A 20,285-nucleotide genomic window follows, 5' to 3' on the forward strand; every position below is an offset into this window, starting at 1 on the left:
CACTGGCTAGAGATTTAACTTTTGAACTACTCAAGTGATCGGAATGAAATTTACATCAGATGTAAGTTTATTGTGTAAAATTGCAACTCTCCAAGACAACTTTACATACCTGCATAAGATATGCCACTCTTTGTTAAGAAATCTGATATGCAAATGAAGCCATTAAGCACCATTTTGACGGTTTGAATATATAGTGGGAGGTGTGGGACTTCGGGCTATCTAGTTTTTATAGCTCAAATGTAAATATTTCAGGAAGAGTTATTACCTCAAAATATGAGATGCATATCTGTCCTACATCAATTTTTGAAACCATCGTTTTTTTTCTCAATGAGGACTTCAACTTAAACAAAATAAGCTAGATATCCAGATTCCTCATTAGATTTCAGTTCAGAAACATCTTGACTGTGGTATCGGAATACTTTTACCTTCAAACAAAAGACTCCCTCGTTTGAAATTTGCAGCAAAAAGTGGAACTGGAAAAATGCATTCAAACATTGAACTCTTACTTCGTTACTGCCTCGCAATGTGTTGAAAATATTTTATATCAGCGTAACTATTTAACATATGGTTATCAAATTTAGCATAAAGGCTGAACTCCATGAGACGAATATGCTGCAAATAACCGACGAATTTTGCCCGGCGGCTTTTGCTCTGTGCGTGGAATCAACACAGTGGCTGCTATGTCGCGCGCAAAGCGAGCGTTCGGGTGGCGTTCGCCAGTTATTTGTCACATAATTCGTCCCATGGAGTTCAGCCTTAAGGGTTTATAATTAGGTTTCACAACGAAAAACCTCAAAATTAAAAGATGCATTTTTAAAACAAAATTTGAAACTTAGTCCCATGTCCTCCTTAACACAGAATGTTAAACTGCAATGAAAACGCTGTAAAGCTGCTATAAAAAAAACAGTGAAGAGAAGGGCATCAATCCACAAATGTAGGTAGCAGACAGTGCGTGCTACACGGAATTATGATAACAGAAAGGTGCTGATGGGCACATGCTGGGAGCTTATGCCTAACTTCGGCAAGCATGCATGCACACTGAGAATAAAAAAAAATGTCTTTAGCATTCTTTTTGAACCTGCGGAGCCAAGAGTATATAGTGCAGGGGTGGCCAAGCTGTGGCTTGCGAGCCACATGCGGCTCTTCGCGTGCTAAAGTGTGGCTCGCGGCTCCCTCTTCAACCCCCCCCCCCCCGTCCCGGCCACACGAGCAGTTCCCCAAAAAGAGAAATGGAACATGTATTAAATCGAAAGACGGGTTGCGGTTTGGTAGTCTTGTGCTACTACTACCTTACATACAGTTGGACTCATTTTTACTCATATAGATTGATAGTAGTTTGAGTTTTGTTTATTGCTGAGGACAAAAGGTTGCCCCCCCCCCCCCCAAGCAGCTCTTGGAAGTTTCGTGGTTTTGTTTGCGGCTCTTAGGCCGGGTCAGCCTGGCCACCCCTGATGTAGTGCATACAATGGGTTTCAGACACCCCATAGCTCCTCATAATGAACGAATAAAACTTTCTGTGCTTCCCAGGTTTCGTAGAATACTAAGGATCATTTTAATTTTATACATTTACCCTCATATGTGTCACACTTATGTGCTACTTCTGCACCAGTACGGAAGTAGCACTGAAAAATAAGTCATCCAGTGCCGCTTTGCACGCCAACCACTCATCCTCGGAGAAGTAAATCCTTTCTACGATCAAAAACTTGTGAGAGTACACTACAAAGTCCCCCCACTGCAGCCCGGACAGTGCCATCTGTCCGAGTATCTGATGGTAATGCTTGTGGTCCCTATTCAGCCTGTAGACACCTGCAGCATCCTTCGTCATGTAAAAGTTGCTAGCTGCGTTGAGGCCTCCGTCCTTCAGGGTGTACGGACACTTTACCTCTACAACTCCATGAGGAGTTGTTTCGGTTGGGTCCCAGACAACCCTGTCTGGCGATGCACCAAGCCATGGGCATTCCGGCTGGACAAGGATGCCACAGGGGAAGGTCTGCACATCGTGTCCCAGGGCACGCAAGCAACTCTCATAGCGCTGGACAGCGACGGGCTCATACTTGATGCCGTGCCTATTGGAAAAAGGCATTCAAGGGTCAGAAACCAGCTGCTACAAAGGGATCTGAAAAAAGGGCTCAAGTACTAGAAACAGATACGACAATGAGCATAGGCGTAGACTATGGGAGGGCATCGGGGCTCGTGCTCCCCTGGTGAGATCTGAGGGGGGGGAGGGGGGGTAAAGCCCCCCCCCCCCCGCCCGCTATGATCGTCCTGCCCCTACCGGGAAAATGGAAAGTCTACGCCGCTGACAATGACCACACTATGTACCAACCGACATTAATCGTGTTCACTGTTCAGGCACGGTCATTTCACCACTGCCACTTTGTTGGGAAATGCATCACAATGGTGTTCAAACTGACTTCCGTAAGTACCTTTATAGTTCATTATAACTGAAATATTCTGCAATAACCAGCTTCTTCTGGTCATCTCGTACACACAAACTCACATCTAAAAACAAACCAGCGTGCTGCTAGCAGCCCTCCTAGCGGTGCCCTACATGCGAAATAAAGTGTAGGCGAAAGGTGCGTTCATTTTACATCGGTCCCATTTTCCGTGGTCCTGACTGCATTGATATTGTTCTTGTCTCATCTTCTTTGCAGTGTGTGACTACTCTAAAAGTCTCAGCAAAATGGACAAGCCTTGACAAACTGCAGAATGTTGCGTGAATATGTGCGGCAGCCCATACTGTGTGAAAGAGGCACGTTTGTCGTTTGCTGTCATGGCTACCACATTCTGGGCAGGCCCTCTCCCTCTTTACCCCGCCAAATGCAGTGAAAGGCCGAACGTGCGTGGTGGCCTGTAAACCGCTGGCGTGGTCTTCTTTGGGCTGCTCTCGTTTCAAAGCGAAGACGCTCGGAACATATTCAGTGCCTCTTGATGGCGGTTCATCGTTCATGATGGAATATCGGAAATATTTTTACAACAATGTATATGAACTCAACAAAGTGCTTCCCGCACAGGCAATCGGAGTGCGACGGCACCCAGTTTTTCTTTTTCACAGAACCTATGTGCCCCGGCGGATTTAGCAGAAAAACAATGGGTGAAAAACTCTTTCAGTACAGTCCAAGCTTACAAAACACCACAGTGCTTTGACAAGAATGAGTTTTGCATTGATTTTTACTGAAATGCCATAACAGTGCCTACCTCACCTGGCTTGTTTCGCCCACACCGATAGACCGAAAGTGCATCCAAAACACCACCAACGTGGCGTGAGATAAGAGAGTTGAGTTGGGGTATATATTCATTGCGTAATCATCCTCACTATGCACCACCCTGGGTCTCCATGACACGGACTGCTCTCTTTCTGTGGTGATGCGGCTCCTCAGAACCAATGACAACCGCTGTCACTACGGCTGTTCTGAGCAATTTCGTTTCTACCAGCAAAAAGAATCACTTGGTGCCTTTTTTCTTGATTTCCGCAAGGCACTTGGCCTCCAGTGGTACTGCAATTTTGAAAAAAAATGTTTATTCTGCGAGTTCCTATACCAAGCCGAAGACCAGCACCTGGCGTGCCGAGCGAAAGACTGGGGATTAATTTTGACCATATGGGGATCTTGTGTCTCCATTACCCAGTATGGTAAGTCATTGAGCACAGACATATGCCTCGGACATCTTGGCCATTCCTCCAGATGCGAGCAATATTGTTACCTGCGTGGTGCCTTCACTGCAATATGCTTCTGTGAAATCGCGGGCACTTTGGGATTCAAAATGCGCCAAGCAGCGCTCCAATTTTGAACAATGTCAACTAAAACAAATCTCAATCTATTCAACAACTGTTTTATACAAGGAAATTTTAGAATCACCTGACTGCACGGACACGAGAGAGGTCCTTGCTTGAAGTCAAATTGTTGAGTCCTTTCAGGGTCCAGCTCTCTCGTTCGACAGCTTGCCCAAAGCATGAGGCAGTGAGTCGGGTCCGCCGGGCTGCCTTCCACAGTGGACTCTTGGCCTGCTGTCGGGTGTTCCTTTCCAGAATTGTGGCCTCCGTGGGAGTCACCAGCAGAGACTGAAAAAACAGAGGACTTTGTTAGTGATTACAATCAATGACACCCAGTACATGAGTGCTGTTGCATCAGAATGTGAATTTCAAGAAGAACATGGTCGGACCTGTCTGTACTTAAGGGGATGGTGAACTGCAATTTGAATTTCAGAAAACCATGCAGGGCGGAGGTAGGCGGGACGCTAGAATCCGTACAACACCACCCATAAGGTGATACCTCGGCTGAGGCCGACAAGGCGTGTGACGTCAACATATCCCGTTTCCTCCTCTCTTCGCTTTGCCACCTCAAGGCGGCGAGGCGGAGAAGACGCAAGGCTGTTTCTGCTCCTTCTCGACTTTTCTCAGAGAAACAAGAGGTCAACGTATCTCAAATGTGCCTCCTTTTTTTTAGAAAAATACGGTCATCTATTTGAGATATTGCTGTATGAGTGATGTTTTGGTGTTGGTAGTGTTTGTAGTAATTTTGAGCCATGGTGCAGCTACAAATATGCCAGGATTTGTATAAGCTCCTCTCATCTAAGGTGCTATATGTCAGAGAAACCTAATGCTATTTTACCACTCATAATCCTCGTTACAAACTACGAAATTGCAATACAAATGTTTGTGCTAATACTTGTCCCTACAGCCGCAATGCAAATCAGGGGCCTGCATTAACTTGCACAATGACTCTAGCGGCCCTATGAGATTGTGTCGTCTAACAACTTCTGGTTTGGTGTCTCGGCGGAATCCATGCTTGTGAACCTATGCCTCATGCTTTAATGTGCACGAAGGCAGGGTTTTCCAACTAGCTTGAGTTCTTTCCATGCTGTGGCCGACTGCACGATTCAGAGTACTCAGCAACCTAAAGGAACATCAGCTGGTGCTTGATTTTAACATATGCTTGCCATTATTCATAGATGAAGATGCGCTCACGCTTTGGCAATCAGTTCACCACCAGCCAAAATGGCCCTGGCGGACTCACTCGGGCGAACTTCGAAGAAAGGAAGAAGGAATCAAGAGTTTAGCGACTGAAATATATCCCAGATTAGGCTTCTTAAGTTTTGTTGCCGCTAGAGCCACTCGCAATGCTTCCGAGATTTTGGAACACCGAAAACGACGCTAACGAAAATTTGCTTACGTGCAAGTGAATAGAGCAAATGGTGGAAAAGTTTTACCAGCATGGTAGCAAAACCCGAGGCAAGAATGAACAGGCATTGGGTGATACTGCTTATACTAACTTGTGTTGCAAGGATCCAAGCCAAAAGCAAGTCACGGGTGGTGACCAATAAACAAGAAATAAACAGAAATAAATAAACGTTTAATGTGGCGAACTTGTGCCAAAAATAAAGAAGGAAACAGAAGAAAGCAGAGCGTCGCGGGCGTCGAAGTCGGCGTGTCAGCAGAGTCGAACGCTGGGGCGAAAACTGACTTGACAAGGTCGCGGGCGGCCTCTTATCTAGAGTGCGTCGCTATCTCGAAGATTCGGCGAAAGCGGCTCGAGCGTCGCGTGATCGGGCGAGAATGAACACGCACTTTCTAGAAAACAAAAGCAGGAATAAATGATAGCAGTTACGTGCGGTACATGAATAAACGAGAACTTTCTGGAGGTCCCTGACCGAGCGTTGCTTTCTCAGCCCTGGGCGCGGCATTATCCCCCCTTTGAAAGTGCATCGTCCCGATGCAGCACAAAAACGGAAAACAAAAAACAAAAGGACAGCAGAATTGCTAGCCGGAGTTCACAGTCCACAGTTCACTCGTCGATGAGAGTGGTAGAGTCCTATCGTTCGTAATACGGCTTCAGCCGGACGACATGCACCACCTCGGGTCGCGGCTGACGTCTTGCAGATGGGCGCGTTCCGTCGGGTAGAACTTCGTAGTTCAGATCGCCGAGGCGTCGGATGATCTTGTAGGGGCCAAAGTAGCGCTTCAGGAGTTTTTCGCTGAGACCGCGACGACGAATCGGCGTCCACACCCAAACTCTGTCTCCGGGCTGGAAGTGGATGTCGCGGCGACGAAGATTATACCGGCGAGCGTCGACATGTTGCTGGTCTTGAATTCGTAGTCTGGCTAGCTGGCGGACCTCTTCTGCCCGTTGAGCAACCACCTGGGCGTCATCGCTCCCGTCGTCGACTGACTCGTGCGGCAACATAGAGTCTAGCATAGTCGTCACCGCCCGGCCATACACCAGCTGGAAGGGCGTCACTCCTGTGGTCTCTTGCACTGCTGTGTTGTAGGCGAACGTGACGTAGGGCAGCACTTCGTCCCAGGTCTTGTGCTCCACGTCGACGTACATAGCGACCATGTCGGCGATTGTTTTGTTGAGCCGCTCCGTCAACCCGTTGGTCTGCGGATGGTATGCCGTTGTTCGACGGTGTTCGGTGTGGCTTAGACGCAGGATCTCTTGGGTCAACTGTGCCATAAACGATGACCCTCGGTCTGTGATCAGTACTTCGGGGGCGCCATGGCGGAGGACGATGGACTCGATGAAGAACTTGGCGACTTCGACAGCAGTCCCCGAAGGAAGGGCTTTCGTCTCGGCGTAACGAGTAAGATAATCGGTGGCGACGATTATCCAGCGGTTCCCCATCGTCGACGGTGGAAAAGGACCCAGCAAATCCATTCCAATTTGCTGGAAGGGCTTGGTTGGCGGGGTAATCGGCTGAAGGAGACCTGCTGGCTTTGACGGTGGTTTCTTGCGTCGCTGGCACTCATGGCACGATCGTGTGTAGAGATGGACGGTCTTCGGAAGCTTTGGCCAGTAGTACTTGTCACGAATCCGGGCAAGGGTCCTGCTGTAGCCGAGATGTCCGGCCGTTGGGTCGTCGTGGCACGCTTGAAAAATTTCTTCTCGGAGGCTGGCGGGGACAACCAGTAGCCAGGGGGTTTCGCTGGTTCCGAAATTCTTTCTGAAGAGCACGCCTCGCCGCAGGACAAAGCTCGGTAGGTCCCGAGAAAAGACCCGTGGGACAGAGCCTCCTCGACCTTCGAGGCTGTCGATCACGGAGCTAAGTTCCGCGTCGTCGCGTTGCAGTGCCCTCATGTCGGTAGCGTTAACTGCGCCTAGAAAACGGGCGTCGTCATCGTCGTCCGCGCCGGAGATGGGAGGTTCGACTGGAGCCCTAGACAAACAGTCAGCGTCATTATGCTTGCGGCCAGACTTATGCACAATGGTTACGTCGAATTCCTGCAGTCGAAGGCTCCAGCGGGCGAGGCGTCCGGACGGATCCTTGAGGTTTGCGAGCCAGCAGAGGGCGTGGTGGTCTGTGACCACGCGAAACGGGATCCCGTACAAGTACGGGCGGAACTTGGTTATCGCCCAGACGACAGCAAGACATTCTTTGTCGGTCGTTGAATAATTTTGTTCTGCCTTAGACAGCGCCCGGCTTGCGTAAGCGATTACTCTCTCTGCCCCTTCTTGTCGCTGAACGAGTACCGCACCGAGACCGGTATTGCTGGCGTCCGTGTGGATTTCAGTCTCCGCCGACTGGTCAAAATGTCCGAGGATAGGGGGCGACTGGAGCCTTCGCTTGAGTTCGTCGAACGCTTGCTCTTGCTCCTCTCCCCACTGGAACTGCACGTCGTCTTTCGTCAAATGCGTCAGCGGTGCAGAAATTTGCGCAAAGTCACGAACGAAACGTCTGTAATAGGCGCACAGCCCAAGGAATCTTCGAACGGTCTTCTTGTCTGATGGCTTCGGGAACTCGGCGACAGCGGACGTCTTGGCGGGATCAGGGCTTACACCCTGAGCACTCACGACGTGGCCCAAGAATTTCAGCTCACCATAGGCGAACCGACACTTGGAAGGCTTGAGGGTCAGCCCAGCAGCTTTGAAGGCCTGTAGCACGGCTCGCAGTCGTCTCAGGTGCTCGTCGAATTCGCTTGCGAAGACCACAACATCGTCGAGGTAGACGAGACAGCTTTGCCATTTCAAGCCGGCAAGGACGGTGTCCATAACGCGCTGGAAGGTCGCCGGCGCTGTGCACAGCCCGAACGGCATTACTTTAAACTCATACAGTCCGTCCGGCGTGACGAAGGCCGTCTTCTCACGATCTCGTTCGTCGACCTCAATCTGCCAGTACCCGCTCTTCAAGTCCATCGACGAAAAGTATCGGGCGTGGCGTAGCCGGTCCAGGGTGTCGTCGATGCGTGGCAGCGGGTAGACGTCCTTTTTTGTTACGGCGTTCAGTCGGCGATAGTCTACGCAGAACCGAAGAGTCCCGTCTTTCTTTTTCACCAGGACTACCGGTGAAGCCCACGGACTGCTTGAGGGCTGGACAATGTCGTCGTCAAGCATTTCTTGTACCTGCTGCTGGATGGCTTCCCTTTCTTTCACGGAGACCCTGTACGGCGGCCGATGCACAGGGAGTGCGTCGTCATCAGTAATTATCCGATGTTTCGCAACCGTCGTTTGGCGCACTTTCGACGACGCGGAGAAGCACTCACTGAACTCGGCGCGAAGGTCACGAAGTTGTCGTCGTTGTGGGGCTGGGAGGGATGGGTCGATGTCGAGCTCTGAGGACGTGATTGTCTTGTTCTGCGTCGGAGAGGCGTCTTCTGAGATCACGGCGATCGCGGCTGAGTCTTCAATTTCCTCGACGTAGCCCACAGTTGTACCCTTTGTAAGGTGCTGCGACTCTTGCCGGAAATTGGTGACAAGGGCTACTGTACGCCCGTCCTGGATCTCAGTTACGCCTCTTGCAATGCCAATCCCTCGTCCGAGGAGAAGTTGGACGCTTCCTTCCAGCAGTGCTACACCGCAGGTGGCTCCTTCGGTCCCAACGGGCACAAAGACACTCGACAGCGGCGGCAGGTTTACGTGGCTGGCGAGGACTCGCACTGCAGCTAACGTCGGTTTGGTATTTTCCACCGATGGGGCAGGCTTCCGAAGCGTCAGCTTGTTCTCCGCAAGGTCGATGATGGCGCCGTATTCACACAGGAAGTCCATTCCGAGAATGACGTCCCTCGAACAGTCTTGCAGAACGACGAACTTCACAGGGCATGTTTCGCCGTGAATCTCGACGCGAGCGGTGCATCTCCCGACTGGTGTAATCAGGTGTCCTCCGGCGGTTCTTATTTGTGGTCCATCCCACGGCGTCATGACTTTTCGAAGGCGGCGAGAGAGCCTCCCACTCAAGACTGAGTAGTCTGCTCCGGTGTCCACGAGTGCAGATGCGTCGTGGCCGTCGATGACGACGTTTAGGTTATTGGACACCACTGCAGCGGCGTCGTTTTGGTCTCTGGTAGCGTTCGAGTGGGGGCCCCCCGACGTTCGTGGAGGATCTTGGCGTCGGTCGTCTTCGGCAACTCCACCTCCAGGGGTTGCCGCGCCTAGTTTCCCCGGCGAGGAGCGAGGGGGGACAGGCTTTCACGTCGCGGTCGGTGCATCGGCGAAGCTGGACGTCGCGGTGACGGCGACCGGAACTCTCGGCGGGACGCAGGCTCGGGGGACTGAGGTCGTCGCAGGTACTCGTCGATCTCGATAGGGCGTTCACCATGACGGGGGCGCGGGTCGTTCGGGTGGAACCCGCGTAGCCCGAGTCGTCGGTACGGGCATCGGCGGTAGGTGTGGTCCGCTTCCCCGCAATGGAAGCACAGAGGGCGTCGGTCGGGCGTTCGCCACACGTCGGTTTTGCGGGGTGCGCGAGGCTCCGGGCAGGCGTACTGGACCTGGTCGTCGCGGCGTCGGTCGTGCTGCGGCGCAGGAGACTGGCGTCGGGGCGGCGTGACATAGGTGCGGAGAGGAGGCGGTGGCCGTCGGGCCACTGCGGCGTAGGTCAGGGCGGGCTCTTCGGGTGGTGCTACGCAGGCAGGAGCCTCCGGTTGAATTGCCCGCTGGACTTCTTCGCGCACCACTTCGGCGATCGACAGCTCAGCCGGCTGGTTGGCAGCAGGCAGAAGCTTGCGGAGCTCTTCCCGGACGATGTCGCGGACGATTTCCCGAAGGCCGTCGACACCGGTGGCGTTCAGGTCTAGTCGGCAAGATGCGGCGGTTCGAGGAGCAGGCACGCCGGCGAGTCGATGGTAATGGCTTGCTCGGGCCGACAGCGCTCGCTCGATGTTAGTGGCTTCAGCCACAAAACCGTCGACGGTTGTCGGGGGATGGCGGACAAGGCCCCCAAAAATTTCAGCCTTCACGCCACGCATGAGGACGCGAAGCTTCTTCTCATCGGCCGCCTCCGGATCGGCTCGGGCACATAGGCGCATGACATCCTCTACGAAGCTGGTCACGGTTTCGTTGGGGCCCTGCACCCTGGTTTGAAGAAGGTCCTCTGCTCGCTGCCGACGGTGGTGGTTGAGGAACGTTCGCTTCAACTCGGCGGCGCAGGACTCCCACGTAGTGAAGGACGCTTCGTGGTTTTCAAACCAATGCCTCGCTGTCCCTTCGAGTGCGAAGTAGAGATTGTGGAGGCATTGCTCAGTCGTCCATCCGTTGTGGCGGGCTACACGTTCATAGTGTTGCAGCCAGTCTTCAATGTCCTCGTGGACGTCTCCGTGGAACGGCGTTGGAGTCCTGGGTGCGACCGGCAGGTACACGACGGCAGAAGCGGCCGGGGTCTGCGCCTGGTTGGCCATCGTCGTCTTCGGCTTAGTCGTGGGTGGCAGAAGTCCGTGTTCCGGGGGTAGACCTCGGATGCGGCGACTTGACCGGGTCTCGATCTGGTCTTCGTCGGGTCCTCCGGAGCTTGGGTTTGGACTTGTGCTGCGGGAACTTGGCGGGCTGCGCTGTACGGACATGCGATTTACCCCGCACCTCCACCAGAATGTCACGGGTGGTGACCAATAAACAAGAAATAAACAGAAATAAATAAACGTTTAATGTGGCGAACTTGTGCCAAAAATAAAGAAGGAAACAGAAGAAAGCAGAGCGTCGCGGGCGTCGAAGTCGGCGTGTCAGCAGAGTCGAACGCTGGGGCGAAAACTGACTTGACAAGGTCGCGGGCGGCCTCTTATCTAGAGTGCGTCGCTATCTCGAAGATTCGGCGAAAGCGGCTCGAGCGTCGCGTGATCGGGCGAGAATGAACACGCACTTTCTAGAAAACAAAAGCAGGAATAAATGATAGCAGTTACGTGCGGTACATGAATAAACGAGAACTTTCTGGAGGTCCCTGACCGAGCGTTGCTTTCTCAGCCCTGGGCGCGGCAATATTTAATTCATTCGTGCTTGCTTTGCTTGTATTAGAAACAAACATCTGAAAATGAATGAGGACGAGATTACTTTAATAAGGTGTTGTGGTTCGTTTCTTCTTCCTTTCATACATTTGGAATATCATGTGTGATTCTAAGTACCCGGGGGGGAATCGGTGGCTGAGTGGGCTAAAGCGCACAACCAGCTCGACTAAAGTCCCTCTATCCTGGTAAAAGTGACGCCATTTATCGTTGTAGAAATGCACGAGGCACGTGCCACCATGATCTTCCCAAGGGCTGCACGTTGCAGGTGCCTCGTGCATCGACGAACCTTGCGCTACTTTTGAAACATGAAGCGGCTTGAAGCTCAACGCGTGTGTAGAGGAAGCTCGTGCTGCAGAACCCAAGGATCCTTGGTTTGAGCCTTACCCCTGCCTGTTTCGATCTGGATGAGCATCGTACCAGCGTGGGATCATGTATCACTACTGCGTGGGCACGTTAAAGACCCCAGGCTAGCAGTCGTACTGCACTGAAAAAATTGCTCATCTACAGTGCGAGTCAGTGTCACCTCATCCTGGCAGACCAACCTTACGTTGTGTAAACATGAACGTCAAATTTAAAAGAAAAACAAAAATGGCATGGTACCTTAAGGAGCAGGTCCTGTTCCACAGGAAAGTTGAGCCCGGACATGTCCCAGCCTGTGCAGGCCTCGAAGAAGGCAGGACAAGAAGGTAGTGCGGCACTCCTTCCTTGCACGTGAGCCAGTTCCGGGCTGGAGAAAGTCTCATAGCCGAATGGCACAACTGACTGTTGGTATGCTAAGGGACTGCCATGGGGAGCCAGTCCAAACTTTGTCTTGACTGTCTCTGTGGTAGCTGCTCGGAGGCGCTTAGCAAAGGGCGAACCTTGGGTCGAGAAAAGGTAATCTCCGAGCTGCCGGGTCAACGCCACTCTGTCGTTGACATCTACGATGTTCCTTTGAGCGTCATACAGCCTTGACGTGATGGGTGTTTCGAGCCCCTCTTCCCGAACGCTCCTCCAGTCCACTAACTGCAGGCTCGTGGAGGCGACCGCTTCTCCCCTTGGACACCGCCACTGTTGAGGCAACTCTGTGCAGGCCACTGCAGGTGGAGCCTCATCATACTTGTTCGCTCGTAGCAGAGTCAGTAGCTTCAGGACAGCTAGAGAGTGGTTGCATGCCCCAGATTTACCCGCCCACATTCACAGTTTGCGTCACGTACGTCCCCACTCTGCTGGATGTCACAGACAACCTGGTATGGCGTTGCGGTTTTCCTCTGGCTTCTAAAGCAGCTTGCCTTGATGAGCACTCCGGTGGTGGATCTGAAATAAATTTGCGTTCTTGTTTACTTATGTTTACCGCATAGATTGTACAGTGAGCAAACATACTATGTGTTCACCCACATTGTTTTTCAAATAAGTAAGAGGCATAATTTTAGCAGTGCTCACTATGTGTGAGAAAAGACGCGACATATATGCGATTGCTCGTTTAATAAACGCCGGAAGCTTTTACTACACCGAAAGTTAGGATTGGTTATCGTAACTTTTGAGCTAGCATGCTCGTGCTGATAGTGCACATAGTGCACGCTCGCGGGCACCACACACGTCAAATTGTCAACTTGAAACTTGGCAGCACAGAAAGCAATGCGATAAAAACTGGCGCCTTTGCTAAAAGAAAAAAAAAAAAAAGCTATGAGGCACGGCGTACAGAGGCGAAGTTCACCGGCACGACGCAAGAGCGATTCTGTTTACCTCTCACCCCCCGCCTCGTACTCTTTAGTCCGAACGCCACTGAGCTTCGCAAACTTATCTCAAGCTGTGAGAAAGCAACGAGCCAGAAAATACCAAATTTATTTCATATTGCAAAATAGGCCGAAGATGCGCGAGTATATTAGGCCTCTTTTGGCGTTTCCTTGTGCACGGCGCAGCGCCAGACGGCACAAGTCCGCCTGCACGTAAAACACATTCACGGCGTGATGCGCGCGCGTGTAGCTTTGGGTTGGCTCACGCTTAGGTCTGAACGGGCGACAAGAAAGAACAGTGCTTACCTCAACACTTGAACCGACGCCGGATCAACATAGGCCTCGGTGAGGAACTTGTTGCTTCGGGCAACCTGCCGGCTCGAAGCGAGTGTCAAGGCGCGGTACGCCTCTATCTTAGTTTCGTCAAAGCTACGCGGAACTGTAGTAAGGTCACTGCTCCACGGGGAGGGCAAAATCACTCGTCCCTGAGGACCGTAGTCCACGGTACCGGGAGTACTGCCACAAGCATCTGCCATCGCTCGCTCGCTCGCTCCCGAAACGACGACGCAGTAATGGCGGCGGTTTCGGTATCTCATAGTTGCTTGACTGACTTTTGTAAAGGGTCTATTCCGTGACCTGGCCTAGATCATGGTCGTATATATAGCCCTTGTCATATTAAAATTACTTGTTATGGTTTAGCTTGAAAGTGGATCCTTGAGCTTTCCAAAACTCGATTAGCTTTACCAAACGTCCTCACTGACACCAATTTTAATCAATTTCAGTTTTGCTCTTAAAGCTAAACCCTGCTGCTTTGACTTAGAGGATTAAAACTGCAGAATGATCGTATTGCATCTGTTTACGGCCAGCTGCCCTAACCTGTGAGCACGTTCAATGCCAAATGACATTACAGTCTCCCCGCTCAAGCAATGTGGTAAGGTTCTTTTAATCTTTTTCCCCCACTTGCATCGACGTTTCGTTGGCACTATCAAGAAGGCTGTAGAAAAAGGCATTATTTCTTCTTAACCTATCTCACAGATCACCGAGCCGATGGCGCAGAGCAGCATTTGTCTTTCTCTGGTCTCCGATTTCCTCTCGTAGACCATGTATTTCTTGCTTAAAAGTACTCGTCTTATTCTCGACGGACGCGAGCCTTTCCCCGAAGTTTGTAACCTTTCCTTCGATAGATTTTTGGCTTTGCTGTCTTCGTCAACAGACTTAGTCGACACTGTTTCGCCGGCCTCGAACACCTGCGATCGAGTGTTTAAAATATTTAGAAGTTGAACCATCTCTGAAAGCCGCTGAACCTGCTCCGCAGTCATGGGACCGAAATTTCTTTGAATTTCACCAGAACACAGCAACGATCTAAAAGAGGCGGCACACGCTTCAAAACAAGGCTGCAGACAAAGTGTACAGGACAGTAGCAGTAAAAAGCGGTCATCAGACCGATAACAGTAACTGTCGTTCTATACGAAACATGCCTGCAAAAAGATGAAAAGCAGCGCGTTACGCATGTTGCACGTCGCACTGGTATCATCCTGTCAACTGAATAGGCTGCTTAAGTGGCTGTCTTATATAGTCCAGGGCGGTGAAGGTGACGTCTCAAGTGGTTTTCCAGCTAACCACGACATATGGCGCCCGTACCCGGAACTGGCCACCGTGAAGTTGCAAAAACGTGCTGGAATTGACTCAATCATCGCGAAGTCCTTACATCCTCTGTTGTCTTGGCGCACTCGCTGAAATCTATCCCCAGAACCGTTGAGACGTGTTCTTCATGGCAGCGGCACACACTGCACAAAGATGAAAAACAGCACGTTACGCATGTTGCACGTCGCGCTGCTGCAGTCCTGTCCACTCCCTAGATAGATTGTTTAGTGCCTGTCAACAGCCGCGATGCCTACTCGACACTGTCATCGACATGATGGCTTGAATAGGAATCCGTATAAAAGATATTAGTTGCCAATGGGCAGAATAGAGTCGATAACATGTGACGACACTGTGGTTGGTACGGGCACACTAAGGTAAGACTGAATGTGCGCAGGCGAACTAGTGGTAGCTAATCACTGAGACGTTCCCTTCTGTGTCTGTTTCTTCGACTAAAAGTATTTTTCCTTCACTGCACCGCAGTCTCAGGTGTTAAACCACATAATACACTAAGATAAAAAAGTAAAATAAAAGTGTAAACTTGCAAACTTATCGAATTGTCACTGGACTCTTTGAATGGATATCTCTTTAAACGTTTAAAGAGATTTACAGGTTTTCCAATAGAACACTGAAGCACAGTGACTGCAACGGCTTACCACAGTCAAGGCTACTGTGCGCAACTTGGTGTAAATAAGTGATATCACGTGCAAGCCTCCTGTCGTGAAGAGACTGGAGGCTTAGGTCTGCTAAGATTGAAGTATAGCCATAAAAACGGCGACGGGCAATGTGTATATCGTATATGATACGAATAAACGTCCGCTGTACCTCTTTTGTTACATTGCTATAGGTTCGACAGAGAGAGTTCTATATTACAGTGGCAAACCTTAAACGCGGTCGGACAAGTGAACAACGAAGAGAGCAAGCACAATGAGGGATTCGGCATCGTTAGCCGTAATACTGCACCAAGACAACGCAATGCTTGATTGGCTATGTGTAACACTTTTTGGTTGTTGTCTATTTGTTATGCACCGCTACTCAATAGAACATACCTTGTTTTGTAACAAAAGGCGCTCCTGCACGTTATGAACGCTGTTGAACAATTTCAAGTCGTCGGCGTGCATTAATGCTTTTCAGCTCTGCACCTGCGACGGCAAGTCGTTAATGAACACACAAAAGTAACAACGACTGTGGGGCACACTGGATGATGATACGAACGGTCCAGACAAACAATCTGAAAAACTAACTTGATTCTGGCGGTTATCCAAGTAACTTGAAAACCATGAACAAAAAGTAAAGCATACATTTTTTTTTTTTTTTTTTTGACAAAAGGATGTTGTGTGAAACCCTTTCAAAAGACTTTGACGTATCGAAATAAATAGTGTCAACTTGACCATGGTTAACTACCAAAGGGCCTGTATATCTAAGAAAAATACTCAATTTGTCTCGATTGATCTACCTTTCTGGAAGCCATGCTGCAATGGTGATATTTTTGTTTAAAATTTAATTTGTAAGTTCAATAATGGCATTTCGGAAACTTTCGAGAAATCGCACAAAAGTGAAACAGGTCGAAAGTTTTTCACATCACAGGGATCGCCACATCTAAATATTTTTACGACAACAGATCTTTTCCACCTTTTACGACAACATACCTTTTCCGCCGCACCGCAACGACAAATTGTAGACACGAGTTAAAGCAGGAACGAGGATTTCAGCGCATCCCCTGATGAGGAAGTTGAGAATTAGTTTTTCGTGGCGTCATTGCTAGTAGTTAGTATGAAATCATAATCATTGAAAAACAGCGAGGGCCACAAACTAGTGTAAAAGGGGCGGAAGAATCAGCCGGCAGACCACATCTCATGTTTGTTAACAATATCAAGCAGTCATTCGTCCAGGGCAACTTGGAACAAATGGGACTAGTGATGGCTTGTTTTCAGTCTCATACATGTCACTGTTGTTACCCGAACGAACCCCGCGACAAGTTTCTGCACCTGAGACGGCGTGGTGCCGGGAGCAAGGAAAGATATAAAAGTCCTCATGCTGCCGGCATCTTTCGCGCGACTTGGGACAGTGACCAGACGTTCCAATTTAGGCGTTACAGGTCCAGCTTTTCCCGCCGTGGTCCCGCTCTCCCGCCAGGGGCCTCGTGAGGTGTTTTGTCCCGCCTCAGCTCCCCCGAACCGCGAAGAGATAAAAAGCGAAAGGATTGTACCAGTGAGTAAGTGCTTTCTCTGATCAACGATTAATATATGCTTGGCTGAGAAGACACCGATGCTAAAGGTTAATTTGCGTATGAAATGTGAACAGGACTATGAACTTAGTATGTACAAAAAAAAGGACAGCGACCATTCGGAAGTCTGAGAACAAAATTACAAAGAAGGCACTTAAGACAGCTTACGTGTAGGAATCCGAAAGAAATCCTACACGCGGAGCGCATTCCTACAAGCGGTGTGTCACATCTTCCTTTTTCACACGGTGATCCGGCGGTGACATCACGCTACCCCACTGCGCAGGCGCGGCGCGCCCGCCAGCTCCACGGCTTCCGTGACGATGCATCTGCGTTGCTGTGCTTTTCTTTGTGATTTATTTCTGAGGCGCGTCCGCTTTGACCTTGAGAGGCCCCGCTGGCTTCCGTGACGAGCATCTGATATGACGCGTCGCAGATAATAGAACTTTAGGTGCCGTTTCGCTGAGCCAATGGGAATTTAGGTGCCGTTTTTCGCTGCTATAGACAACGGCTACAGACAACGCCGGCTTCGCTCTATGGGAGAGTTAATGCTTTCGCATTCATAATTATAGGGTATCTAAGTAACCAGGCTCGATCCTAAATGGACCGTAAAAATCGACTCCTGCACGTAGCAATCTAAACGTTTTATCAAATGTGTACTTCACAGGTCGGTTTTATCCATTAAACTTACAAAGCCTATAGCTCCCTTTCTGTAAAAATAAGGCTAACGAACATGCCAGGGTCAACGGCGGACGGCGACGCAGACGACCGAGTCGAGTGGCGGGGCACGTTCGTAGCACGTATTTGAAGATGGCGTCGGGAGCAGCCTCAGAAGGTGTAGCCGACCAGCGAAAGAAAACAGACAACACTTAGACGAATCCGTCGGCACCCAGAGCGCCATCGTTATGCACCGGCGATTTTTTTTTTGCATTTTTTTATTATAAGTATTGGTTTTATTGTCTGCGCTTATCTTAAAACGAACCTATAACTACAAAAACTATTATGTTCATTTTAATAGACCACATTCGCCGCGAGCTCTCTCGCTGAGGAGGTAGCGCCATCTATCAATACGTGCGTCAAACGCGCCCCGTCACTCGACTCGGTCGTGTACGTCGCCGTCGCCGTTGACCCTGGCATGTTTTTCGCCCCATTTTTTGCTATCAGAGAGGGATCTATACTCTATAATTTTACAGGATAACACCGACCTGATAAATGCACCTTTGAGGAAAAGTTTAGATTGCCAAATGACAGATGCCGCTTTTTACGGCCAATTTTCGACCGACTATGATTATATCAGTTACTCAGTGGATTTGTTCTAAATACATATTCCTGCCAAATGTATTAGATGTGCATGGCAAACCCAAACAGCATGCAAATTGCAAGGAAAAGGAAAGAAAAAAGAAAAAGAGAGAAAAATAACGAAAAAATAAAGAGGTGTGATTTATTACCGAAACTTAAATTTCTCAAGTTTCATAGCACAATATTCACAGCTGATAGGCCTCTACAGCCTCTTGAGACTACAGATGGCTGACAGGAATGCCGTCACATCATCCACCACTAAATTCATTTTTCTAGAAGAGATTTCGAAAGCGAAAGTCCTTACGAAGCTCTTTAACCAGAGCATGGACGGTTCTCTTTTTTGATGCGTGCTGAAGACTTCCAGATTTTTAATAATTGGAAATGGTCGAGATTATTGCGTGCTTAGAAATCTTGTTTGTTAGCGTCTGTGAAGTGATGAAAATGCGCTCCCGGACCACGGTTCACGAAATCGATTCCTCTTAACTTTTCACATAATTTCAATCACAGTGCACATAATCATCTGCTCACCTTCTTACCTACTAACCTGAATATTGAGCAGAATCTTCCATGTATTAAAGACAACAGCAAAAAAAAGAAAGCTCTCCGTAGCTCAGGGGCGACGCCTCCGCTCCGCACAAAGCGGGCCCAGCTCCGATTTCCAGGGGCGGCGGGCGATGTTTTTTTTTAAACAATTGGCAATGTCGACGACGGACGCACGACAACGCCAAGTAAAACATCAAAAAGGACAGTCAAAACAACAACGCAGGTCATTTGGCGGGAAGAGCCCTTAACAGCTACCCTGTCAAAGACGTATTACAAATCACCAACATTTCACTTTTCTTTTTCTTCCAGGTAGAGGAAACAACGAGACGCTGCAAGTGGATTAAGAGGTTTAGACGTCTCCGTCCCGTCATCGGGGAACAGCGGCAACTCTTTATCCCAAGATGGTACGTTTTACTCGCGTCAAAATTGTTGACGCCGAAGTGAATTCGGCCGCGCTAGCAAACCTAGGTGATCGATATAATGATTTTAGGAAAAGTACCGAAAGTGGGTGAGATTTATGTACGAATAAATATACTACCCCCTGAAAGGGAGTTTAACAGGTGCCCTTTAGGCCACTGGTAGCCGCTGAAAAAATACGACTGGGCCGGGGTGCTGTTTCGAGACCTCTCCAAGACAAGCGGAGAACTCTACCAACTAAGTTAACCAGGAGCTGGCAGTTCGTAGGGCAAACGGGTGTTAGCAGTGGCCACCGGCCTCTATTGCAGCCACCGCGAGGGTGAAATGAGGCGTTAATGACTGATATAATAAGTTTATCACACAGATTTTTTTCAGCGGCTTCCAGACGCTTAAAGGTCGCGATGTTACGCTACATTTCAGGTGGAACTCATTTCATTCTTAGGTAAGCCGGAGGTATTTACATTTATTTGTGCCACCCGCGACTCATCTGCAGGCCGCTTTCTTAGTGTCGCGTGAGCTACGAGAACGTGCGAGAGCTTGTTTCGAAAAATAGTGCTTGTAGCTTCGTCTTAGCTCGCACGTAAAGTAAAACAATCTGTATTATCATTTTCAATGTTTCGGTAAATTAAAAAAAAAAAATCTTCGGCTTTCACTGAAATTTTTTAAACTTTCTAATATGCATACCGCTTATTAGGCCTCCTTGCGCTCCTCTTTTTGCAGGCATGGAGGCCACCAAAGCCAAGTCATGTGTCACGTGACTCCATGTGAAATCACAGTCACGTGACACAATATAACATCAAAATCACGTGACGTCTAGTAACGTCACTGTTACGTGACCACCAGTCGCGTGACGTTGTCAGTGAAATCATGACGTCAAACGTCATGATGCCACAGAGTCGCGTGACTTTATGGCGTCACGGAAATCAGGGTGTCTCCTGACGTCACATGACGTGACACCGTGAAAGCATCATGTCACCCGCCATCATCACCTCACGTTACATCATGACGTCACAGTTCTCGGTCACGTGATATCATGACGTCACACTGTCACGTGACGCATGTTGTATAAGATGTATAAAATTTCGGATGCCTTGCGGGAAGGTCATTTTTTTTATCACACTTATAGGATTCCTGCAACGAGGCTTGTTTTTGCTTATTAAAAATAATCAATTACCGCACTTTACTATCCGTAAATCGGAATTTTGTATGAGTGGCCCTGTGCCCACAAACGGGTGTTTTCACA

General features: G+C 49.6%; 2 protein-coding genes across 2 annotated transcripts in view; one reads left to right on the plus strand and one right to left on the minus strand.

The window, feature by feature from the left end:
• The window catches only part of LOC115327461 (BTB/POZ domain-containing protein 9-like), a 44,120-nt gene that overhangs the window by 9,355 nt on the left and 14,480 nt on the right, over window positions 1–20,285 (plus strand). The window contains exon 2 of the mRNA XM_040206390.3: window positions 18,935–19,029. Coding sequence (XP_040062324.3) covers window positions 19,027–19,029 — 3 coding nt within the window. The 5' untranslated portion in view covers window positions 18,935–19,026. The remainder of the gene's footprint in view (window positions 1–18,934; window positions 19,030–20,285) is intronic.
• Window positions 1,595–12,379, minus strand: LOC121045961. The gene is made up of 3 exons (XM_040499476.2): window positions 11,804–12,379; window positions 3,858–4,060; window positions 1,595–2,066 (listed from the first exon to the last, which is right to left on the minus strand). Exons 1-3 carry the CDS (start codon window positions 12,377–12,379, stop codon window positions 1,595–1,597), a joined length of 1,251 nt encoding a protein of 416 aa, XP_040355410.2.

The sequence above is a fragment of the Ixodes scapularis genome, unplaced genomic scaffold (genome assembly GCF_016920785.2).
Source record: "Ixodes scapularis isolate PalLabHiFi unplaced genomic scaffold, ASM1692078v2 PGA_scaffold6__148_contigs__length_123643588, whole genome shotgun sequence".
Classification (NCBI taxonomy): Eukaryota; Metazoa; Arthropoda; class Arachnida; order Ixodida; family Ixodidae; genus Ixodes; species Ixodes scapularis.

Excerpts from the sequence above, each read along its gene's own strand:
- LOC121045961 (XM_040499476.2), bottom strand. The coding sequence starts at position 12,379 with ATGTGGGCGGGTAAATCTGGGGCATGCAACCACTCTCTAGCTGTCCTG. Across the intron at positions 4,061-11,803 it reads AACAGGACCTGCTCCTTAAG|TCTCTGCTGGTGACTCCCAC; the intron begins GTACCATGCCAT and ends CTGTTTTTTCAG. Across the intron at positions 2,067-3,857 it reads TCTCGTGTCCGTGCAGTCAG|GCACGGCATCAAGTATGAGC; the intron begins GTGATTCTAAAA and ends TTTTTCCAATAG.